This window comes from Cynocephalus volans, chromosome 5, assembly GCF_027409185.1.
Source record: "Cynocephalus volans isolate mCynVol1 chromosome 5, mCynVol1.pri, whole genome shotgun sequence".
Taxonomy (NCBI): domain Eukaryota; kingdom Metazoa; phylum Chordata; class Mammalia; order Dermoptera; family Cynocephalidae; genus Cynocephalus; species Cynocephalus volans.
Genome location: NC_084464.1, coordinates 50,702,291 through 50,728,599, shown reverse-complemented (window position 1 = coordinate 50,728,599; position 26,309 = coordinate 50,702,291). Strand labels below are relative to the sequence as shown.

General features: G+C 44.6%; 1 protein-coding gene across 5 annotated transcripts in view; it reads left to right on the top strand.

The window, feature by feature from the left end:
- Positions 1–26,309, top strand: part of LOC134378048 (kinesin-like protein KIF6) — a 336,082-nt gene that overhangs the window by 285,641 nt on the left and 24,132 nt on the right. For all 5 annotated transcript variants that reach the window (XM_063096971.1, XM_063096970.1, XM_063096968.1 and 2 more), the window contains one exon: positions 14,990–15,040. In XM_063096971.1, coding sequence (XP_062953041.1) covers positions 14,990–15,040 — 51 coding nt within the window. The remainder of the gene's footprint in view (positions 1–14,989; positions 15,041–26,309) is intronic.

Below are 26,309 nucleotides of genomic sequence, written 5' to 3'. Positions count from 1 at the left end.
TTCCCTCTCCTTGCCACACACTCACACCCTCCTCCAAAGTGAGAGCTCTTTCAACTGGGGGCCTTTGGAGATGAAGAACAATCCTGAGATTCCTCTATTAATTCCTTGGCTACTTCGTTGGCCTCCTGATGCTGACCAAATCCAGATCAGGTGTGTTTGTTTTGGACCCCACGAGGCTGGCCAACGTGGCCAGTATAGAGCCGTCTGCAAAATATTAGCTTTTGATATTTTTAAGAAGGACAAAAAAGAACAAATTTAACCAGATTTCATTTCTTCAGCAGTTTGTGAATTAGGATTGGCATCAGTTAGGAATATAATCATCCAGTCTGTTTGAAAGAATGCCATTCTTTCTCAGTTTGCATAGTCTTCTTGTCTCTTGCCCATCCTCATAAGCCACCCATTCTTGTTCCTGGAGGGGTGACAGCATTGAAGGAAACTTCTCCCAATGAGTCCCACATGTCCTGGGCCTCACCAGCACAGGACAGCCAAACAGGACTGTGTGTCCTTTCTATTCCCAAATCATTATGGTCCAAGTCCCGACTGGCTTTACTGCTGAAAATCAGTCCACTCATGTCAAAATAAGTCCCCAGACTATTCCTGAGAGGGTCTCCAAGCACTGCCTCTTGAATGCAGTTCGTACTTGGGGTTCCTCCCCTCTGGCTTCCTCATCTTCGTCTATGCAGCAGGGGCTGCCATCTGCTGGGCATCCTGACCTCTGATGGTGTTGTCACTGCCGGTGGCCACTATCAGGCCTCAAGGAACCTATTTCCCTGGCATCTGACTAGGCCAGGCAGACTTTCACAAGACTTCACTGAAGTCTTGGGACTAAGAGAGATGCTCCTTGGAGAATAGCTAAAAGCTACTTCAGGAGGAGGGGCTCTTGGAGGGCTTTGAATCATTGGCTCCAGAGTCTCCTTCTTGGAGGCCTCCAATTTCCCTCTGCTGGGCATGCTTCAAGCAACAACCTGCTTTGGACTTGGGGCCCAACTGCCTACTTACATATTTACTCTCTCCAGGGCATTGTCTGGACTCATAGCCCTGACAAGATAGTTCATAGCAGTTTGCTTTCCAAAACTCTGGGCTATTCAGTCTTAAATGACACAAGCATGTCACTAGTCCAGATGAGGCTGTCCCAAGCAACCAGCAACTTGCCCCATCTTTCCTCAAAAGTAGTGCGTCTCTATAGGAATGCCATCAGCCTGTTGAGACAGGCAGTTCTTCATTGTCCAGCTACTAAATCCCACTGAAGACCAGTAGTATCTTTCCCTGGTTGGTGTAACCACTGTTCAGTGCCTGGATGAGAACCTCCATTCACGTGCAAAGTGAGGACAAGATTAGGCCTGCACATCTACCCCTCCATGGTCTGCCTTCCGTTCCCAGAGTGCTAGAGCAGGTGCTTGGACAAGAACATACACCAACACCATCTGTATTAGCCAGGGTTCTCCACACAAACAGAACCAATAGGATGTGCACACATACAGAGAGAGATTAAGGAATTGGCTCATGAGATTGTAGGGGCTGGTAAATTCAAATTCTGCAGGGCAAGCCTGCGGGCTGAAGACCCAGGGAAGAATTGACGTTGCAGGTCAAGTCCAGAAGCAGTCTGGAGGGAGAATTCCTTGTTCCTCGGAGAACGTTGTTCTTTTTTCCCTTATGATCTTTAACTCATTGGATGAGGCCCACCCACATTATGGAGGATAATCTGTTTTTCTCAAAGTCTACCGATTTAAATGTTGATCATATATAAAACATTTAGTCTGGTGTTTGACCAAACATCTGGGCACCATACCCTTGCCAAGTTGGCGCATAAAATTAACCATCAAAACATCCAAGTACAAACACTGCTGTTTAGGCATAGGACAATCTACATGAAGATTTAGAGAAAAAAAAAAAATTCTAGTTTTGTGGACACATAGTTCTGGTAAAGTAACACCCAGTCTGTGTCTCTGAACACAGAACACTAAAAAGAACATCTAACTCTTACCTTGAAGCACCTGCATTTGGATTATTTTCTTTTTAGAACTTCCCCAAGAATAATAGTGATCTTTACCTTACATGTACAGACCTCAAATGGTCCATTAAAATGATTAGATTACCTCAAATAGAGCTGTGTTTGCCTCAAAGATTATATCCAGACTCTCCTGTAGAAGGCAAAAGCTGCTCCAAATTCTGGAAATTTTAATCTTCCCAAGTTCAAAGAATGTGAAGCTATGGTCTTCTCCTGGTACCTGGTAGACCACTGGAGCAGCTGATGGCCAATATACTCCATGAGCTGAAAGAAAACCAGCTTCTGCTGAAGTAAGGATTATAAACAATTGCTGTGCCCTGGGATGTACACTGTCACGTCTTCTAATTTATAGGGTACATCTGTCCCCAGCCATGAGGGAACTGAACATCCCTGTGACAGAAGAAGGTAAAATTAAGAATTAAGACTTTACATGAAAAACAAGATTGAGTTTGCAAGTAAACCTATTAAAGTCTCTAGAAATATGTTTATATTCACCCAAACAGAACACTAAGGCCAATACACTAAATAACTATAACATCATTTAATTTATCTTCAGTTTGTAATAGTGGGTTCTGTATATTTAACTTCCATTTACCATCCCTTGGACACAGAAAATTCTTCTGGACCTTTTTCCCCTGAATTTTCCACATAAAGCTGTAAATTATTTTTATCTTTGTGTATTGTGGTAATTCCTTCCCTGTGTCTGTTTTTCTTCTCTTTCGGGATTCACTGCCTTCCTGACGTTATCCCTTAGAGCTGTTGACTCCCCAGAGACACAGCTCCAGACCTGTGCCATCAGCCCTATTGCACATGTTCCTAGTCCCCATCCCCCCTGCCCCTTTGATGGATGAAGAAATGTAGTTCTCCAGCTGTGTGTACTTCTCTCTTCGACTTTCTTCATCTCTCTTTGCAAAAACCTCCCTTCTGCTTCTGCTATCTGTTTTGCCTCTTTTTTCTAGTCCTAACTCCCTGAGTTCCCTTTTTCTCCACTCCTCTCCCAAATGACCAGCTTATATCCACTGGGACTGAAATCTATAAGAAGGAGAGCCATGTGTGTCCTGGAATTTTATGTAGTCAGAACTCAAGTTCAGGGAGGAAAAACTGTGTTCTTCCTGAAAGATGTCATTCCTGAAAAGCATCCGCTGCAAAATGGTGAGCAGGTCTGTCTCCACCTCTCTCCTTCCTCGCTCCTCTGAAAATATTTAGCCACAAAGGGAACAAAAGGAGAAAGAGCTCTAGCATTATTTTCTGGAATAAGAAAAAAATAAATAGTAACAGGATGAGGGTAGAAATCATCCCAGGCTCTGAAAACCGGACCATTAGTACCAGTATTTCAAGAAAGCTTGTTTAAATGTCATTTACTTTCTATTATAGAAGTCAATCATGTCTGACAATAAAGAAATATGAAAGACCGCATTACTAATTAAAGTAATGGTGAATTTGAGGGTGAATAACTGCTCAGGAGGTAGAAGTTTTAGTAAATATAAACTAAACTTATAAAAAGTTGTATTTGAAGTCAGTGACGGCTGCAAGGCTACCACTCTGCTTTGTGAAGCCCTGATTCAGACTATTGCAAGAACATATGACAGCCACCCCGGGAGTGGGGAGGATTAGAAGCATCTCAGTGAAGTCTACTGGGTGCAAAATAACTTGTTAATTTGGGCCTGAAAGATGCTTTCATAAAAGAACAGGAGAAAATGCAGGTGTCATACTACGTTTGAACATAATCAAGGCCTTAGCAACAATTGTAATGAGTTTGCTTTCTGCAATTTTCCATGCAGTATTATTGGTAATCAGAGCCACCCCCTCATAAAATCCACTCTTATTACTGCCAACACTATTACTGCCACCACTTACACTACAATGTGCCACTCACACTGCTGGGTGCTTTATGTATATTTGGTCTAATTCTTGCAACTTTGCAAGGTCAATGTTATCCTCTGTTTTAACAAAGAAACTGAAGCTCAAAGAGTTAAGTAGCCCAAGGTCACAGGTAATAATTGGCAATGCCAATCCACTTGATCCCATAGCCCATGTTCTTTCCACTATTGCAGGCCCAGGATTCCATCTGTGATTTCTCCTGACATTGTCCACTGCCCCTCCTGCTGATGAGCCTTCAGGACAGCCATCATTCTCTGACTTCCCAACTCCACCACGATTTCCCAGTGTTCCCACTGGCTCCTTGCCTTAGGCTCAGTCCCCTTTGACTCCCTTGGATGGTTCTCCTGAATCATCTCAACCCCATGCCCACACCCCCATCACCCCTCATGATCGGTTACTGCAGAGACAGAACACAAGGACCTTCACAGATGAGATGCAGGGCCTAGCCCATTGCACCAGAAAGAAGAAACATGTGTATGCAGCACATAAAAAATGAATTTTGAACCTGGAAGCTGAAACTGTTTCCATTCAACTTTGTCTTTTATTTACAAACTCATTGATATATTTCCCCTAAACTCCAGCCTCTTCACATATAGAACAATTTCTACATCACAAAGCACCAACTCTGTGTAAGGCAATTGCAGCTATGCACGACATGAGGACTTTTCAGTCAACAACAGACCGTATATGATGGTGGCAATATCATATGCATAGGCATGTAGTAGGCTATACCATCTAGGCTTGTGTAAGTATACTCGACGATGTTTGCACTAAATCACCTAACAATGCATTTCTGAGAACATGTCCCAGTTGTTAGCAATGCGTGACTGCATTTTACAAGCAAGCTGAAGGTTTGACCAGCAGTGAGACGTCATTGGGACATGTTTGACTGACTTTTCTTTTACACACTAGCTGATTTAAAATTAAGTGAATAGAATCAAGTTTCATTTGGAGTAAGTTTATTATTTACATGAAGGAGCATTATAAACCTTGCTGTTTTCAAGTTTTAAAAACTTTATGCATTGTAAAATCACACATCTCAGTGCTTGGGGTTGATTTTCCTCCCCTTGAGTGAACCCTGCCCTCTACCTCCACAGTTAGTGAGGAGCCCCTACAAACTAGCCTCCAGTGTGAGTAGGGGGACTTTGGTAACAGATGGGATATAGTTATTCCACCCACACTAGAGCCTTGAATCCTCCCAGGCACCCCTGGAGTGTCCCAGGAGCTACCTCTGGGGAAGCATGGATGGAAGTCAGGGGCCATGGCTGCACGGGCCCTACCCTTGCCCCAGACAGCATCCCTGGCAACCAGAGCCATATCTTCAAACAGGAAAAAAAACTATTGTGACCTGCAGCCACTCCTCCAGGGCAGGCCTTGGAAGCTGCTCATATCCCTCTGAGATAAGAACTTCCAAGCATCTAAAGTAACATCTTTTGAATGGATGCCAATACAATCATAAGCCCACAGTTCCCTGAGATGTTTTGTATTGAACAATTCATGCTGGTGGCTGAGCTGAAAATTTTCCTTATGCTTACTTCCTTGTATCTCTACCTTTATTTGAACTTTTAACCCATGTGCTTATTTACTTAATTCTCTGAATATGTTTATGGAATAGTATCACATACTGGAATAGTGATATCAATAAGCTCCTTAGCTTAATTAAGCATATATAATAGCCAAATGCTTAAGCTTCAGACAGAATGTGCTAATCTTGTATGATTATTATGATTACTTGGGCAGCCTGAAAGAATATCCCATAGGAAAAGAAATCAGGTCTCACAGACATGGTATAATTTGGTCATTTTTTATAAATGAGTGTATTCCCCAAAATGTGATCATCGTGTACTGTCCTGATGATAAGAAAGGAGCTGTCTTGAAAGCCCAGACTGCTGTCTGGAGTTTTCATTCCGAGCTGAAATGTTCATCAATTACTGGGTACATCCTCCTCTACAAGATAGGGCCAAGGTGATGAGTGCTCTCGAGAAAATTCCCATGGGGGGAAATCAAGGCAAGTTCCAATGATGTTTTTCTCAAGATCATTGGTATTTTTTAGAATGAGCTGCTTTTTATTCTCTCTGTGACTTAATTATGTTATCAAATATGTGTTTCTCATACTAAATGAGGGAAGAATCTTGAATTCTGGAAAACTGAAATGTCATTTTGGAATGAGAAGGCTTAAAAACATTTGCCCAGCATTTAGACCATGCCTGTTCTCCCACTCTGTGTTCCATCACTGGACCTTTCTCTTGGGAACCCAGAGAAGAGCCTGTCTTCCCGATCCCAAGAAGGGCCAAAGCCTTCTCAGAGACCCTCCCCCTCCCCCACCGCCCTAGGCCAGCAGAGATCCCTGGGGTTGCTGCTGCTGTCCTGGGCTCCCTCTGCTTCTCTTTCCTTCACCCTCACCCCTTCTTAATCCAGGCTCCTGCTCTGTGTTAAGAGCTCTGACAAATAATCTGAATCTGACACACTCCTGATCTCCCCCATCCCTGTCACTGGCACTTGGGTTACGAATATTTTCAGTCAGCACACATGACAGATGATATCACAGTAGGTTTGTCCAAGGAGGTGCGCAAGCACAACTGTCGGCATGCTATAGTAACTTCACATTCCCCTCTCAAGGAAACGTATTGCAGTGGGTTTTTGAATTTTAATTTCTTTTTATAAATATAAACAAATGTACTTTTATATAAACCAAAAATCATGCACACTTATTAAAGTACAATTTGGGTTTTTTTGTCTTGCTTGCCTCCTACCTCTCCCATCCAATTCATCCTCCACCCCGCTTCCACCCGCAGTGACTATCATAACAGCCTTGTAGATACCCGTCTGCATAACCTCCACGTCCATATGCTCATATATACGTGCACAAGAGCATGCACGCACACACAGAGTTATAAGCACACACAAACTAGCATATGTAAATTTGTCCTTGCCTGTCTGCCCAAACACAGGATCATTTATATACTTTTTATCCCCATTTTGCGTCCTTTTTTCACCTTCTGTTAAATTGTTGAAATTTTGGCATTCCCTCCCTGCAAAACCCATCCCCTGCCTTTTTTCTGATGCTCTGTTGATCTGGATGTTATAATACATATTTTTACTCTTCTAGAGTTAAAAAGTATAACAATGACTGTAGTTATTCCAAATATATCACCCTCTCACCCACATCCAGGGTTATAGCTTGCTTTAACTCCCCATCGAACATCCGACCATTTCATCTTCATCTGTCATTATTGCTTAAAGTTTTAGTTTTCAGACACACATGTGCATGTGCACACATACACACAGTTTTTTATAGTCAATAGTTAAATATTTTTACTTAATTATTTTATTCATATTTTATGCTCACCATTATGTATGTCTCTTATCCCCACATTTCTCTGTGTTTATTTTTCTGTAGAGAACATAACAACTTTTACACTTATAGAGTTCATATTATATGTCAGGCACTCCTGTAAGCATTTTACATACGTGACCTAATTCAGTCCTCACAACAGAAACTATTATTATCCCTATTTTTCAGATGAAGAAACTGAGGCACACTGACATTCAGTAAATTGTCCAAGGTTGCATAGCATGTAGGCTAGCTGGCATGCAAACCCAGGGGCCTGGCTCCAGAGTCCATGCGCTTAACGTCTTGACTCCTGCCTCTCCGTAGAGTTCTTTTAGAAGGGGAGGGTCTGTGGATGGGTCTTCTTATGACTAATGTCTTTACTGTGCCCTCACCTAGGAATGATAATCTGACTATGAATAAAGTTCAAGTTAACAGCTATTTCCCTCCGTTGTCTCCTGATACCTATTGTTGTCATTGAGGAGTGGGCTGTCACCTAAGCTGTTCCTTTGCAGGTCCCCTGGAAGCTGTTAAGAGTGGTTCTTTTCCCCTGAATTTCTGTAGTTTCACTATGATATGTCTAGAGATGGATTTATTTTTATTTATTTTGCTCAACTCAGAGTACAATTTCAACCCAAGTGTTTATGTTTTTCTTCAATTCTGGAAAAAATCTCAACTGCCGTCTCTTCAGATATTGCTTCTTTACCAAATGCCTCCATTCTCTTCTTCTAGAATTCTTACTAGACAAATGAGGAAGCCTCTCAATCTCTTATCTGTGACTTTTAACTCTTCTTTCCCATTTTTATCTTTTTTGCTTCCCATGCTCTATTTGGGGTGGGTTTTCTCATACTATCTTGCAATTCACTAATTCACTCTTGAAATATGCCTAGTCCAGGGTGAGTTCCCTTATTTCCTCTATTATTTTATTGTTGTTTTTTCAGCAACTATTTTCCATTTCAAAATTTCTTTTCTATCCACCTATTCTTATTTCATTTATACCTATTTGTTAAATATTTCTTATTCTTTTTAAAGAAAATGTATGCCTTCATTAATCTCTTTGAATATCGTCAACATATTATCAAGTCTGTCATGGGAGTACAGACCGGCATGGTCATTATGAAGAACAGCACTCAAATTAGGTATATAGATCTGCTGAGACCCAGCAGCAAAATTTTTCCACAGACTTATGAGACTACATGCTCAAAGATGGTCATCACTATACCATTCATATTAGTGGGAGTGGGGGACAAACCAGTTGTTCAACCATAAGGAAATGGAAGTAAAATATTGGGGTATACACTAAGGAATGTATGTAGCAGTTAGAAACTGAGAACTTGATGCACATATAGCAAAATGGGTAGATGTCAAAACATAGTACTGATAAGTAAGAAACGGAATAAGATCTATAGCACAACATTATTTTCATAAGTTAAAAATTACACAGAAAACTTCAACACAAATTGTAAAAACACATACAATAAAAGGGTATACATTAAACCAATTAGAATGGTTGCCTGTTGGAAGAAGAGAATAAGAATAGGGCATGAGGCATGGGGATAAAAATACATGCATGCATGCATATATATATATATATATATACATATATACACATACACATGCACACATATACATGCATGCATATATATCTGCATACACACATGCACACACACACATACACGCATGCAAATATACATATATGCATATGTGTGTGTGCATGCACACGTGTGCACATATACATATATATACACACACAAACACATATACATGCATAAATACACATATACACCAGTATGTACATATACATGTATGCATATATATGCATGTGTGCATGCATGCATGTATACATACATACATATGATAGAGACTTTTCCCAGTCCGATGAGTATGGCAGGCCCTAAACTGAAGAGTAAGATGAACTCAACCTTTTATGCTTCTGCATCAGTAAATGTTTTTATCTGCCTCTCCAGAAAATTACTTTCATCTGTAATTAATTCATGTTCCAACTATTGACTTTACTATCTTTTTTAGCATTATATTTATTCATATATTTTGGTGGGCAGGCCCACTTTTAATGAAACACATCTTATTTATTTCTGTTACTCTCTTTCTCCTTGTGTTCATCCCTCCCTATCTGACAGGCACTCCAGGTCCCAATCTAGAAGCAGCTCTAATAAAGACAATTTGGAGGGACTACTCCATGGCAATATCGGGGATGTGGCAGATCCTGTCAGTGTCAGTGAGCAGCTTGGCTTAGCAACTGGAGAGGCTGAGTGTGTGCCCTCATTCCTCCTTGAGCTTGCAGTGGGATACGAACCACAGCCCAAGCAACATCTAGAGAATATTTTTTTTCCTCTCAGTCTCCTTTGACTCACAGATTGTATGGTGGGGAGTCTTGCCCCACCCCACAGCTTCAAACTACAAGCCTGGCTTTTATGCCCTGTTTTGCGTGGTGCACGTTCAGTCACCTTCCTCCTTCTGAAACCAGAGCCTTGCAAGCTCAGGCTTCAACTCCACTCACTATGTTACATTTCTGTCCTACTTCTGTTCTTCAGAAATATGTCTCGTAATCTAATCCAGCAGTCTTCTTGTTCTCTTATTTTATCCACCAGTACCGTGGTGGGAAGAGGTGGTTCCTGCCTCAGCAGATGTTTAAAATATACTAACAAGTTTGGATAAAGCCTGATGAAATATGTATTAGTGAGGAGAAGAAGAATATGTCTGGTTTTAAGGCTTCAAAGGTTTTACATGCTCCTGTTTGTTGGAAATCCATCTAAGGATTACACACTTAATTTATTCTAGACCCTTTATTTTCACAAATAGCCTTACAAAGAGCCTTTCGGATCTAACCTTTTGGTTATCATCCTGGACCCTCTGTGTTAGTACAGAGAAACTGGCTTCCACATCACAGCTGAAATCAACACTCTGAATTCAGAACCACTAACTAGACCTTCCAGTTCAAAGAGGCCCCTTAGGCAGGAAACATAGTATTTGTATTCTCCCCACACCCCAATTCTGCTACGGATGTTCATTTTCATTAGGTTTTATCAGGATGCTACAGCAATATAGTCAAACAGAAGAATGGATTTTACCTGGGTCCGGAGTCGCTAGTAATTACCTAGAACCCCAAACTGCAGTATGAATACAACTCAGTCTCCCCCGAGCCCTACTGTTCCACCCAAGCCCTCCCTTCCAGCCCCTGACCCAGACCGTTGGTATGCCTGGGGTTCTCCCCACTATTGCCACAGAAATTCTCTCTGACTATAAAGCCTTTCCCAGCCCTACCTTAAGACCCCCGCTCTTTTCCAGATCTACTAGAGTCTAACTTCTAGTAATGAGGCCTTTACCAATGCCGCCTTTCCTTCCTCTGAACCTATCTCCACCATTGATCTGATGGTTACCCACTTGGCCTGTCATCTTAATTATGTAATGTCCTTTCAATCTGTATGAAAGTGCCTTAATACCTAAAACTTGTGTGGTATATCATATGTGCTGATATGTTATCCCTTGCTCCTCCCCAAGAATCTTGAGATATAGTAAAGCAGATACTATTGCAGTTATATTATTCCCATTTTTCAAAGGATGAAATTAAGGCTTAAGGATGTTAAGTAGCCAGCCCAACTAAGAAGTAGCAGACTTGGGATTTAAACTCAACTCTGTCTACCTCCAAATTTATATTTATTTTCTAGTATAACCAAAATGGCAGAGGTTTGCTTCATCTCAAGTCCAACTCCAAGTGATTGGTTATAGCTGCCCAAAGTGCTGTGTTGAAGAACCAAGCTCAGGCTCATCAGATGCAGGAGAGCAAACAAATCATCCATGATGAGGAGCAAGGTCAGCCATGGGTCCAGCATTTAAAAGAAAGAACACACAGGCCACCTATTTGCTGATCACTGTATTGTGCTAGCTTTCTTAGGCTAGAACAGAAGTCTTCTACTAGTTCATAAATTCCACAGCCCTTAGAACGTAGTGCATAACATATAGTAGATGAGCAATAAATTGCTTGATAGCAACATGAACATCCTCAATAAGACACAGCAACACAGAAATTGTAGCAGCAGCCTGCAGACAGCCATACTGGGGGAGTCCTGAGTGAATAGCTCTCCTCTGGGCCAGCCAAGCAGCTTTCACTTGGTAAATGATCTCAAACTAACATGCATGCAAAATAAAGTGTGGAGCTTAAAGAAAATTGTTTTATCCAAAGGACTGACTATAGATGTAAAAACACGTCAGTTTTGCTTCAGCATGATGATAACACTTTTCCCATGAACTACTTGGTAACAGAGAAAACATACCATACAGTGCACCACCTCCACATACGCTGTCTGTGGTTGTTTTTAAGGTCACACCTCTCCCCTGGCACTTTACCACAAGTTGTTGTAGGCTCAGAGTACCCCTCTGCCCCCTGCTGCCACCCCCACTCTAGCAATTAATGAATCAGACAGGGAGAAAAGGTGTTTCTAGCAGGTACTGTTGTAAATTACTGTAGGAAAAATTACTAATTACCAACATTCTCCTACAAGCAGAGCTTTCCTTTCCTCTTCTGCTCTTTTCTGTTTTCGACCCCAATTTGGACTCCCTGCTTCTCTCCCAGACTGTCTCCTGCCCCAGGCTGGGAGTTCTCTGTTTCCGTTTCATCTCTTTTCCATACCTCTGGATGGGGATGTGTCCAGAAACCCAGGCCAAAACCAGCAAATTTATCACCGGGGTAATGACAGCAAGCTGCATGCTGAGTGAATTCTGCAATCCCCCTCAATTCCTTTATTTGCCAAAACCTGCGGAGCTGCAAGATCCAGGAGATTATAGAGCCTGTTATCTTCACATGAAGAATGGCTCTATTGGAAAATGCAATTAGATACCAGCCATAAGACTATTTTTGGAAGCTTGTTTGGAAAGATTTCAAAAAAAACAATTGCCATGTGATGGAAGATGTTAGTCAAGTCACCGAAACTGAGCATCACTAACCACATTTTAAAACTACCCTTATAATATGTAACATTATAGAGACCCCCATTTTGTCCCTTGGGGATGCCTCACTGATCTGAGAGTAAGTATTTATGTTTGTGAAGTTTATAAACTCCAGTCCTGGTGGCAAAATCCCCTTCTTAATTTACATAGCAACTCTTCCCAAGCCAGAGGCTGTGGAGAATCCTTAACTCTGTCATTCCAGGAAAAAGCTTCCCTAGGGCTTGGGAAAAGGGAGCCTGGTCATTCCAATAGAAGCAAGAGAAGTTGTGACATATTAGATTGAGCACTTCCAGTTAACAAGCTATGAGGTTGGCAGTAGGGCAGGCGTGTTGTTGGGACAAATGTGGTCTAGTGCCACACTGTCAGGGAGGGGTGTTTTGGGGACACACATGGTCCAGGAATTAGTCTTCCAGGAGGATTGCAGCACGTGTGTGCACTAAAGAAGAAAGTCACCATCCAGACTCATTAGGAAGGTGGTATCCAGGCATGTGAGAAGCTCATGGTGTAAGGCATCTGTGCCAGACACACAGGCAACAGACAGAGCACCCAGGCATCATTGGCTGTCCATACTGTCAGGATGAGGAAGTCCTAATGACCTACCCTAAATCAAGAGATGTTTCTAAATGTTGCGTTATATTTGTCACAGCAGTAGCTCTTTTCATTTGAAGCATGCATGTGCTGTGCTCTTTTAAAATTCAGTTCCACAATGTTTGATGCAAACTTGAGTCTCAGCCCATCACCAGCCTTATACCCTAACTTCTTTAGTCCATTGATATGGACAGTAAGGGTCATGTCGCAGAGAGTGGGGAAGAGATCCCATCTGTGGCTGTGGCTCGCACAGGCATTGGGTTATTTTTATGTTGGCTCGGGACTTATCAGTACTCATCATTGGGTCAGATTTTTATTTCTCTAACTCCCCCTCAACACACTCCCCAAGCTCCCACCCTACTCCTCTTGGAGTTAGCATGCAATTATTGCTTAGGCCCAATTTTTGGCTTCCTCTCTGTGCATAATCCTCTCCTGTGGAGACACACAGAAAGCAAAGAGCAGACATGCAGGTGCCCCAGCCTCACCCAAGATGATGTAGGTCTGGAGACAGTGGCTTCCAAAGGATCACTGAAGGACTGGTGATGTATAACCCAGAGAGGGCAAGTTTAAGTGAAGAAATCATAGTGTTCTCAGATTTGTGAAGGGCTGTCACTTCCAAAGAGAGCGGATCCTTTTCTGTGCTGATCCAGAGAACAGACCAGGCCCAATAACAAAGTTATAGGGAAGCAGTTGTCAACTCCACTTAAGTAATCCCCTATATGGAACTTAATCAATGGAATACCCTGGATACATGCAAGTCAGAGAGAAAATGTCCATTTCATTCTATAGAAGGGACTCCTAAATTAGGTGCAAATTTAAACTGAATGACCTCTGCCATCCCTCCCAGTCATAACATTCTAGCAGTGCCTTAGAGCTTACCGTGACTGACAAGGTCTCCTGTGACTGCCTCATTGCCTGCTCATCTTTTGAATACTCAGCTCAGCTGTAGCCTTCCATGTGTAGAAGGTACTTTAATGTGAGGAAAGAAATATATTAGACAAGACAGCAATGAAATTCCCAGACTTTCTCAGAATCCCCCAGTGGCCTGATCACATCCCCCAAATGGGACATGCTGTGCAAACAGCACTGACATTTTAACAAGTGTGCTGCACCCTTGCACATAAACAAACCCCCGGAGCTGCTGTCTCACCCATCCCTCAGGCACGGAACCACGGAATTTTAGAGATGGAGTGAGCCTGGAGACTGTCGCATCTCAAATCTTACCAGGGCAGGAATTCTCACTCTAACAACCCAACAGATGGTCACTCAGCTTCTGTGTGAGCACTTCCAGGAAGGGGCTCACTGATTTGTTAGGGGATTGATTCCATTTTGAGACCACTTAATCCATTTTGAGACAGTCCTCATTGTGAGCTGTTTCTTCCTTGTAGTGAGCCCCAACTCTGCCTTCATTCGACTTGGCTTCTGCCGTCAGGAGTAAGACGAAATAAATCTGTTCTCTCATCCACATGACAATGTTCAGATATTCAAAGACCGCCATTATCTGTATACCTCCTCTTCCTCCAAGTCTCTTCTTCTCCATCTAAATGTCTCAGATCACCTCAAATATTTCTCATATGGGATGGTTTTAGACCTACCCTTACCATCTCAGTCACTATCTTCTGAATATTTTTTTATTTTGCTAATGTTCCTTATGAAGAGTATCTCCCAGAAAAAAATGCAAACTGTGGTCTCATTATTGCAGAGGACAGTAGAACTATCACCTAACTTAATCTACACACTATACCTTTATTAATGCAATGTATAATTATATGAGTTTCACACCACATGATCAACTTTTAAGGTTATTGTCAGCTAAAACTACTGTCATTGTTATCTGACACAGTTTTATATGGCTTAAAAAAGTGGATTTAAAAGAGGCCCTATAAATTATTAAAAGACCAAATCCTACCTTCCCCTTCATTAATAATAGACAAATAGAACTATTTAGGAGAGTAGGGCCCTATAAAAGGTTATGAGTGACAGTATAAGATCATTGAACCCTAAAGTGACTGAACCCAAAGGTGAACTGTGTCGACCTCTGCAACGTCTTCTTCCATCACAATCCAGGACAGGAAGGGGTTCTTCTTGAAAGTTAGCCTGCTTTTCCTCCCTTATTCTACCTTTTTTTTTTTTTTTAAGCTTGCCACACATTTCTGTCGAGAGGTTTTCCTCCAGCCCATTGGACACTCACTGGGGTTTTCCTTTGTGTTTGACAGGTCACCTGAAGGAAGAAATCACCCAGCGGCATATACAACAAGTAGCTCTAGGTGGGTACACGTAGTGTCTGCAGGAGGAAGTTGGAGGTAATACAAGCTGACCTCGTCTTGAAATCCCAAAGCCAGCTAACAGACAGTCCATTTAAAACCTACGGGAAGATTAAGGAGGGCAATGGTTGCTATCAGGGCAGCTTTCTTTGGATGCTCCTCCTCGGTGGAACCAGTTTCCCTAACGTGTGCACTTGCTTCTGGCTGTCCACACCTGGCACTCCACCCTTCCTGCTGCCTCGTCCTCCCGAACTTCTCCACCCCACACCCCGACCTAAATTCACTCCCCTGTGGCCCAGCTCCCCAGGGTCCTACTCTGAGCTTTCTAAAGCCACTTCTAACTAATCCTAACAGTACCAGTTAATGATGGAAACAGCGACCCTTTACTGGCCTGTCTCTGAGCATAATGTTATGTGCACAGTCTCCTTGCATCCTCACAACAGTCAGGAGAGGTAAGTGCATTTACTAGATGAGGAGATTCAGTGCCCAAAGTCATGGGGCCAGTGAGTGTTGAAACAAGAATTTGAACCCTGTTCTCTCTGAGCCCGAACGTGTTACTCTTAACCCTCATGCTATTTACTGCCCACAACAATGATCAACCCACTTCAATTCATTAATAATGCAAAGACTAAAGCAACACGGCCATATTCTAAGAGAGCTTTGGCACCTTTTGATATGTGACCCAGTGAAGTCACCTATGAGGAGAGTGTAGCTCCGAGGACGGCTGGTGGAGCAGGTGGCATGAGCGGAACCACCTCGTCCTCTCCAGCTAGCCTGGGACCAACCAGTTATAGAGCTTAAATTAAATAAGAAAGTCATGTATTTCAAACAAGGGGATTCCTTGTTTGGCCTGTGCCCTGCAATGCCCTGTAATTAGAGAAATCCAGCACCCAGGGCCAATAGTGGAGAAATGGAGAAAAGCCCCTAATGTCACGAGGATGACCCATTTGACCCTAGTAATTTGGATTATTAGGAAGGTTGGTTGTTTAGTTTCAGTGATAATGATCACGATATAAAGTAACTACTGATTACATCAGAAACATAAAACAAGGAAGCCTAAGCCACATTGACTGGAGCTCTGAGCTTCCCCCTGTTGGCCCTGGGACTGAAGAGGGGTCAGGTAAACCTGACCTCCCATCCCCAGAGACTTGGGCACACACTTGGAGCTGAGACTCTGCCAAGTGCCTTCTCCAGAAAGGAGCCAGGGCTGCCCTGAGGCCTTAACTCATTGGTCCTGGCTTGGAATGGTGGAATGACTTCCTTTGGAAAACTGTACCAAAGTGACTTTCTGGGTTCGGTTCCATGCTTACCCTGGGCAGGAGTCATCCCCAAGGGCAGCCACCTGGCCCTGAAACATCTGGCCTTTTCTCCAGCCTTCGTGCTGCTGGTGCAATAGAAACAGTGTTGTGAAAAATACCACCCAACTCCGGGGACAAATTTCATCTTGGGCCTGGGAAGCCATTTCCACAGCTTTGAGGGCAAAAGATGTTCCATCCTCTCTGCTCCCTAGCCCTCCCGGGACTGGTCATCCAGCTGGGTCATCCATCCAGGGCCTTGGGAAAACTACCGCATGTTTTCAGTCACACGCCTGCATCCTAATTCCTCTGCTCATCTCTCTGGGAGCCTTGTTCTGAATTGCAGCAGGTGTCAGGTTCAGCAGGGCTCAGCCTTGCCTGAAGTAATCAGCAAACTTCAAAAGGAAAGCACTTCGGCTAGAAGTCTAATTAAGAGCATCTGAAATACCTATTTATTTTAAAAGCATACTGTCCCAATTAGAGAAGAAGTGTTAACATCTCCCAGCTGCCATTTTGAGATTAGATGCCATGTTGTCGTCCAAACTCCTTAGGAGGTTGTCCAAGGAGATTTGGAACCGCCAGTGAACATGTGTCCCAGGTGACCACATTCCAGACAGCAATGCTAGACATGGAGAGAAACCTCTCATTGCAACAGATTGTTTATAGAGCCTTTTCCTACCTTAACCCTCACCCTCAGACTAGCATTTGGGCAGAAAACTAGGACACAGGGCTCCTGTAACTCACTCAGCTTATCTAGATTTCCTGATGTTCTGTAATTTGGGCTTCAGATGTAGGAATGCAGCAGTGACTATGACGTGTTCCCTTCCATTCTGTCTTTTTGTTTCTCTTGTACTGCCTACCCCCTTTTGTTCTGTTTCCTTTGTCACCTTCTCCTCTTCACTTTCTCTCGCCCTGCATTCTTAGTATCTCCTCTGTTGTTGTTTCTTTCTTTTGCCTACATGTTCCTAAGTCACTGTGAAAGTGTGGGTGTCTTTGGTTCAGGGTTTCGGGGGGGGGGGGCGAGTGAAGCTAATGAGTGAGACTGAGCAGGAGAGGTTTGCTCATATATTTTGCATAAGAATATGTCTCTGTATGTGAGTATACCTGTGCCCAGGGAAATTTGTATAAAGGCATCCTGTATCCCAAAGGAACAAAGATTTAGTAGTGATGTCAGGAGGCTCCATTTGGAAGAGATCGTGATGATGGGAAGCCATACACAGTGATGTCGGGAGCCGGCTCATTCCATAATGTAAGAAGAATTTTAACATTTTAGGAATTTTGGAAACTGTTGTTAAACAAAGCTGTTACTAAAGTTAAATTTTGTAAGTTTACAATTACATAAATCATATTTTTTAAAAAGTAACAAACACTCAAAATTCATCACTTCCTAATTAATTTACTGCATTTTATCTGTGCTCTTGAAGTTACTGATAGTCACTGTGTCTGCACAGTGGAAATACTGTATAATGGAGTGCGGCTGTGCATCTCTTCCCAAGCCCACATGTGACATTACACCTGCAGATTGAAATCAGCCTTGGTGGGAATATTTACACCAAGGAAATTGGCAAATGTATAAATCAGGGCTTTTTTTTTCCAGGAGCAGCTGTTAAGTATTCACCACTACATCCCTGGCATACAGACAAGTACCCTTTTCAAAGCCAGTTTTGTATGCACGCACATGCACCTACACACGCACACGCCTACGTGCATGTATACTCTTATAGGACCTCTACTTCCTTTCTTGGCTGAAAGTCCAGATTATGGCTTTCTCTTTATTTACCACCCACCCAAGGTACATCAGGAAACATAAACATCCACTAAACCCCGGTCCTTTGAAAAATTGGTGGACAGGGAAACTAATGAAGACAGAAATGAGGAAGGAAAAGCACTGGGCCCTGGGACCCCCCTAGATGTGACAGCCAGAAGTGGCGGAGGGAGTGTTCTTTAAGACAAATGTCAATGACCAGTTCTACATATATCATCAACAAACAAAAGTTACTGGTGGACTTAAAAGAGAGCTTACTCCCACACACTGTTTCAGGAAGCAATAAAACAATGTTATTTTTAAATCAGGCATCATTTGGAAATTATACTAATTGAACTAGATCCAGCTAGCTGAGTTGAAAGAGCTTTACTGAATTCAGATGTGTGTGTGTTTACTACTCTGTTGTACTGTCAACCCTAAGTGGTACAGTGTAGTTGATAATGCAGATGACACTAATCCACAAATGTTTCTTGGGTACTTTACCGTGTGCCAGGCATGATTCTAAGTTCCCTACATTTGTTTTCTTCTTTAACGTTCACAATATCCCCATGAGTAGATACTATTATCCTCACTTTACAGTTAAGGCTCGAAGGTATGAAGTAAACCTGCCTAACTTTGCTCAGCTGAGGATGCAAAGCCAGACAGCCTGGTCCAGAGCCTGTGCTCCAGACACCACACTGCCCTGCCCTGGACACTTTGCTGAGTGTCATGGAGTTCACAGAGAGCCATAGATCCAGTGCCTGCTCTCAGAACGTTTCCAATCAAACCAGGGTGAGGGGACATAGGCATAAAAAGATAACTCCTTTTTTAAATTTCAGATTCGGATACATATATTCTTCTGTTCACTGTCATCTTCCCACTGTAGCCCAAAACCCATTCAACCTTGACCTCCTCCATGAAGCCTTCCCTGGCTCCTTCTCCCCAAGTCAGCTTTTCCTCCAGCCTCAGGCATGTCTGTTAGAGCACCAGCCTTGTTTTGTAATCATTTCCACAGCTATTCTGCGCACTAACATGTGAGCTCCTAGAAAGCTGGGTGCAGTGGAGTTCAGATCTGTATCCCCACCAGCCAGCATGAACAATAAACAGGCCAAATCAATGGCCAAATGAATGCTTCCCCAGATGACTTCCAGACTCACACATCTTGCAAAAGCACAATGAGACATTTGAACATAAAACAAAATAAGTCCATTTAAAAGAAGTAGGAATAAGTGCTTTTGGACCCCACAGCTGAGCAAATTACAACACACAGGCAGTAAATTTGGCTCTCTCTTCTCTAGCCACTAAGCAAAAAGAAAAGCACCCAGAGTAACATAGTTTTCATTTTCTGACAGCAGGAAGCATGCTAACTAATTTGTCTGCAGAAATAGAATTTCTTCCTGGAACTAAACACAAGCCAAAATTTATCATGTGGATCCTTGTAGAAAGGACACTGAGTGACATAGTGAACAATGTCTTCAACTGCAGTTTTACAAAAGATACCAAAATGTTATTCTACCAGATGATTCTTGTATCGACCCTCTATAAAAACTAGTGGCCTGACATTAGAGCATAATTCACTGAAAGCATTTATGTGAGCCGCCAAGATAATATGATCCAGGTACTCTGCTTTCTGATGGTCACACAGAGCAGGAATAAAGCTGGGAGAATCCAGCCTCAGGAACGTGGGCTATGGCCTCTCACAAATATCTCTTCTGAGCAATATTCAATCAGGGAACAGATCTTACTCAGCTCATGATCAAAACTCTAACAGGCGCCTGTGGTTAAAATGTAAAAGATACGTGACACTGCCAAGCAGCATGTGAAATGTGTCAGGTAAGAGAGATAGCCATCAGCTTTGGGAAGTTACAAGAAGGAGTGAATCCTGGGGGTTGTCACCAAGCCCACAGGCATGGGCTAAGTCTCAAAGAATGGGCAGGATTCAGAACTGCAGAGAAGAGTGGTGAGTAGTTGTGTGTGTGTGTGTGTGTGTGTGTGTGTGTGTGTGTGTGTGTGTATGCGCATATGCGTGTGTGTGTGTGTTGAGGGTGGTAGTATGTATGTGGTGTGGGGGGTGGATATGTTATATGTTTCTGTTTCTGTGCATGCAATGTCTGTACATACTGTGTTTGTTATTTGTGCATGTGATTTGTGTATGTGTGGTGTGTGTGTATGTGTGTGTGGTGTGTATGGTGGTGTGTGGTATGTGTGTGGTGTGGGTATGTGTATGTGTGTATGTGATGTGTGGTATATATACGTGGCATGTGTTGTGTGTATGTGTGTGGTATGTGTATATGGTGTGTGCGTGTGTGTGTGTGTGTGTGTGTGTGTGTGGTGTGTGTGTGTGGTAGGGAAGAATGACTCTTTTGGGGGAGTTGATTTGAAATAGTGGAGGGAAAGGCTAACATGATAGATTGGGCCGACTCACTGAGAGCCTTGAATCTGAGCTTTTATCTTATAGGCAGTTGAGCCACTAAACATTTTTGAGCAACAAAGTCTTGGCCAAAGAGTTCTTTGGAGATAAAGAAAGCCCCCGGCACTAACTTGAGTTCCCTAGCACTGGCTGACTGATGAGTAAATGATCTGTACCTCCCCCACCTCCACCCCCACTCAACCCCAAGCCTTCACCTTGCACCTGCACCAGGCTTTTTCCATGATTAATAAATAAAAAGAAAATACCCATAAACACAACAGGTTCCAAACAGTGTCTGAGATTCTGCCACAACTACTATTTCTTGGATACTAGTCCTCTTCCCCCCTCCTGCCTGCCCCCTCTCACTGCCCCAGGAGCAAAGATCTCCTTGAACAAAAGATGCTCCAAGAATGGAGCATTGTGGCTGCTGTGCCACGTGGGCTATTGGATTGCCACCACTGCCGTGAACTACCTGACTCCGAAAATCAGGTGGTGCCTCTGAATCCCCTGCGGGGCCTTGGGAGGGTGGAGAGAGGCTTGAAAGCTGGTGGCTCTTCCTCTTTCACTGTGTTGTTATAGTTTAGTCCACTGAAGGGCTCTTTTCTCCCAACTGGAATTCCTGCAGTGACCTCCTGTGGAATCCCTGCTGTTCTTCAGGCAGTCCTTGGCTGTTGTCATTTCTCTCATTTCATGTAAAACTATTTAAAACTGAGTCTTGAAATACCTTTTGGAATTTTGCACCTGGGGACAACAAACTTGAGAGGGCCAGATGGTCATCCATCTAGCCTCCAGATTTCACTGAGCACCTAGTGTGATCCAGTGTGTGAAACCAGGAATTCCAGGAACCACTGACTGAGACAGAACTGCAGGGGACCTCCCTGCAGCACCTAGCCCAGTGGTGTGCAGAATGTGCTCTGTGGGACCCGTGTGGTCTGCACCGCCCCTTCAGGACCACGAGGTGAGGGGGAGGGGAGCCAGCGTGCAAACAGCAGGGCCCCAGGATTTTCACCCACCCAGTTCAACCAAAACAACTTCTGTTTTTCTTTTTGCTGTTAAGCTTGTGTTTGAGGAAAGCTCTACAGCTTTTAACACACCTTCCTCCATTCAGACCTTGTGGCTCTGCTGAAAACAGTTTCAAAGGCAGGTCCAAATTTCCCTTCCCCAGAGCTATTTCAGCTCCCTCTGGGCTTACAAAAAACTGCATATACCTTTGTAATAGAGTTTATCGCACTGTACAGGAGGTAGAGGGAAGAGGAAGGGAGCAAGGGCAGTTGGTAAAGATCTCTCTTGGCTGGTACTGTTCTAATGTGGCTTTGGACTCTCTGGGCCTGGCAGGTGTTCAAAGCTGACTCTTCCTCATTTGGGGTGTTTTCATGGGTCTCTGGAGGTTGCCAGCAGGTCCCTTGACCTGAGGGAATGCACCTTATTCAGACAGTCACTTACCCACTTGGAACTTGTACGGGCCAGCGTCCTAGCAGGAAGCCGACGGCAGCACTCAGATCAGGTGCTGTGAAGAGAACTGAAGGAAACCTGTGTGGAGTGGAGGGAAGCCGCGGGGGAGAGCGCGGTGCCACTGAAGTAGTAGCAGCAGCGAGTGAGCGGTTACTAGAACGTGGAGACAGAAGGGGCTGTGCAGAAAGACTCTGGCCAACCGACAGGAGCTGTGACCTTCAGTCAAGCCATGCATCCAGCTCATGGTCCCCTGCAGAGATGTCTCTGCAGAAGAAATAGCTCAGCCTCTGTCCTCTTGCTCATGCTCCCCACTGGCCAGGCCCCATCAGAAGGCAGAGGGTAAGGAAGCCCGGTGTTGTACCAGCCTGCCTCCTGGGGCTCATAGCAGAGTGCAGGAGGGTAGGAGGGGGTGGAGGGCAGATCCAGGAAAGCAAGTGGAATAGGAATAGGTCCAGCATGTAGCCGCAGCCATCCTGTGGTCCACTTTCAGGTGTCTCTCCTAAGGTCCCATTGCCCCTCTAGGTGGTCCTAGTAGAAAGGACGTATGTCTTGGGCAGTGTGCTAGAGGTTCTGAGGGGTGTGCTGGAGCCAGCTCACGCTGGCCCATGAGAGCTGACTGTGTGCAGCTACTCAGCTCCAAATTCAGGAACATCATGTTGGTAGCTTGGTGTTGGCCACGTTTGGAGTATTTACACCACAAAAATTGGCAAACACTACAAATCACTCTCCCCCAGCCCCCAGAGAGTCAGTTGTTAAATACTTATGAGCGCACCACTGACCCAAGGTGACCCTAACCTGACTGCCCTCCGTGCTTATGCCCTGTTGGGTCCACAGGAACACAGTGTACTCTGCTCTTGCTCCTAGCAGATCATCAGCCTGGGTCCTACCCTCTACATGTCCTAAGCAGGAAGCAGATTTCAGTGCACTGTGGCTGTCCTCAGATCCCTGAGGACTCTTCTCAGGTCTTCTGAGTGGTCTTTTTCAAGCCCCTCACTGCCTCTGAGACAGGAGAAACACCTCCACACCCCTCCCAGTGATGGGGATGAGGGGGGCTTAAGGCGAACTGCTGGCTCTTTTGTTAAAAATTCTCTTCAAATGTTTATTTTGGCCTTTTTCTGATGTTGATGTGAGTATCCGGGTTGTCTAGCCAGCTCTTGCCATCCTGCTTTGAAAATGTGCCAGTTCTACTGTGTGGTCTGTCTCAGAACTCACTTTTGACTCCAGTATATGATGAATTATTGCCAAATGAGCAGACCGATTTACAGAGGGGCTGGTAGCAGAGATGTTTTCCAAGAGCAGAGGGAGATGACTTTGTTAAGGATCCTCAACTCAATTCCTAAAAGTCCCGAAATTTCTGTAGGAAGCCAGTCAGCGAATTGACCGAACCCTAGCAACCATCATCGTTAGAGGTGTTTATAGGAGGGTGGCCTGTGCTCATTCTTATGGGTACACAAAAAACTGCCCTCCCCAAAAGGTCATATGTGTCCTGAGCACAGTCCACACTGGCAGGGTCCAGTGAGATAAAGATATAACTGGGTAATGTTCTCGGAAAAGCCACTGAGACTGAGGCATGTGGTCACCACCAGTCCCTGAGGCTGAAATGACAGAAGGCAGCATTGCCAGGGCATTCGGGCCTTGAGAGAAAGCCCAAGTTCAGAACTACAAGCACTCACTCTTGCGGCTTGGGAGTGGGGAAGCGGGCGCAGCCCTGGACAGACCTGCCTCTGGAGGGTGGGCTGGAGAGAGACGTGCCGGACAGACCTGCCTCTGGAGGGTGGGCTGGAGAGAGACGTGCCGGGAGCCTAGGAAAGAGGGAGATCTTGCGGGTTGGATCCAGAGATCCCCATGCCAGGCTCTGTGTGGCTGCAAGAGGAGAAACTGACGGGAAACCAAAAGATGGATCCAGCAGAAAGGATTGTGAAGAGGGATGAGAGAGCTTCTCTTTGAACAGAGATGACCACAGAGGGAATCTGTGCAAGCTCCAGCGAGTAATCAGATTAGAAATATCTTTCCTGTGTATGGAGCCTGCCCCTAGGGTCTCCCTCATATTGCTGACCGACCCCAGTGCACGCTGACCCTCTTACAGTGTAGTCTCACCCTCTGCAAGGAACTCGGTGGGGGAGGAGAGAGGTCACCTTCCCAGGGGCATGATCTTGGGCGGAGAGGCCCAGAGTAGTAGCAGGGGAGGATTATTCACGCAGGAAGAGACTGTGGAGGAGCCTCTGTGCAGGTGTGTCTGGATTATGTTTTGCTCTGAGCAGCCATACTGCATGTTTCTGATTGGACTAAAGTGTGGCCCTTTCTCCTCTCGGAGAGTGCCCCATTCTCCCTGGGGGTGAGACAAGGCAGTGAGTGCAGGGCCTGTGGCTGTGGGGATAAGTGTGCCTGAGGAATCATGTGTCCATGGGGTTATTTATCATATCCTTAAGTCTGGGCATGCCATGAGCAGCTAAGGTGTTACACAAAATCAACACCAAGACGGATGGTGGCACTGAGCACCCATCAGCATGCGATTACTCCAGCTGACAATAAACTTGATCCATTAAACAGGAAATGGTCTGATTGGGAAGCCAGAATCTTTGCCTCTGAGCTGCTGACCATTGTGGTAATTGAGCTACTGACACCATCGGTCTCTGTAAGAATAGACACTTTGACTTCTCGAACAAGGTGAGGCTGAGTGATCTGCAGCTCTGTGCGACAGCTGAGCCCCAAGGAGGCCCACAGTGGAGCTTCAGCAAGTGAATCATTCGTTGGATAGCTGAGGTGACTAGCTGGAATGACTCCCCAGCTCTGATGTCATGTCTGCCATATCAGAGCCACTAAGCTCACTGCCTTCTCCATGCAGGGTGCTGGCCAAAGGGTAGCCATGTTGGGCCCACAGCCTTACTCTGCAGAAGCTCATGGGACTGCTTTTGGCTTTGTTGCATGGTTGGAAATGTGAATATTGCCTTCCTTAGGACTCCTGACACGCTCAAGGACAAGCAACAAGCTGGCTCTGGGTATTCCATGGGCTGACCTTGGAAAGCAGCAGTCTCCAGTGAGTAGAAAGCTCCTCACACCCAGCGGGCAAGCTGCAAATGTCAAGCAGGACTGGGGCGCAGGTCATGGATTTCAGTTAGTAAAGGGCAGTCTTCATAGGCCAGCATCCGGGGAAAAGACAGGCTTTCTCTCAGCCCCAGCCCCAGATCTGAAAAGCATTCATGGAAAAGAGCACCACCTTCAATAGCAAGGACAAGTCAATACAGACTTCAATTATCTGCCCTGTGGCTTCCTTCATTACTGGAATCACTTGCAGAGGAAACAGCACCAGCTTTGAAGTCAGACAGAGTTGGTTGTTCACCCTAGCTCTGGTTACTAGTGTGATACGGGGCAGATTACTTCCTCTATCAGAGCTCAGTTTCCCCACCTGGAGTGGGGGGTGTGAAGATTATATAAGACAACACACATGAAGTACCTGACCCATGTAGCAGCTATGTGGTGGATATCCTTATTCAGATTTTATTAACCACCTAAAAGGGCCAAGTGCAGGCAGCTGCAGCCTTGCAGAGAGTGGCTTCCTTGCTGCAAACACCTGATCCCCATTTCCCCTTTATCACATTGGCTACCAAAGGTCTGGAAGGTGGGCAGGGGTCAGGGGACATGCTGTCTCCCACACACCATCCTATCTGCAAAGCTCGTATTCTCAGTTGTCTTACTTTCTTTTGCATTGCTTTTTTTTTGTCTTTTTTGTGACCGGCACTCAGCCAGTGAGTGCACCGGCCATTCCTATATAGGATCCGAACCCGCGGCGGGAGCGTCGCCGCGCTCCCAGCGCCGCACTCTCCCAAGTGCGCCACGGGCTCGGCTCTTTTGCATTGCCATGACAGAATACCTGAGACTGGGTAGTTTGTAAAGAAAAGAGGTTTATTTCCTGCAGTTCTGGAGGCTGGGAAGTCCAAGATCGGGTGGCTGCATCTGGCCAATGTAAGGTCACCAAGGAAGGAGACGCTAGCCAGGCAAAAGATGGAAAAAATATTTTATTAGCAAGCAGCAAGTGCACCTGCTGGGCTGGGCCAAAAAATGGCATCAGCGCTGAGAGGCAACTGAGTGTCTTCTTTTATAGGGTTAAGATTGGCATCTGGCCTAGCCTAGGAAAATGGTTACAATGTTCCATTCTGGGTACAGCCTGCTGGTAGGAACAGAGACTTAGGGAAACAGAAACCTTGAGGAATGAAACTTAGAGAAACAAAAGTGAGGTGGGGGTGTTTTAAGAGTCAGGTTCTCAGTTCCAGGGACCTAAGAGCCAGCTTCTGGTGAGGGCCTCATGCTGCATCATAACATGGCAGAAGTCATCACAGGGCAAGGGGCACACAAGAGAGCTAATTATAACAG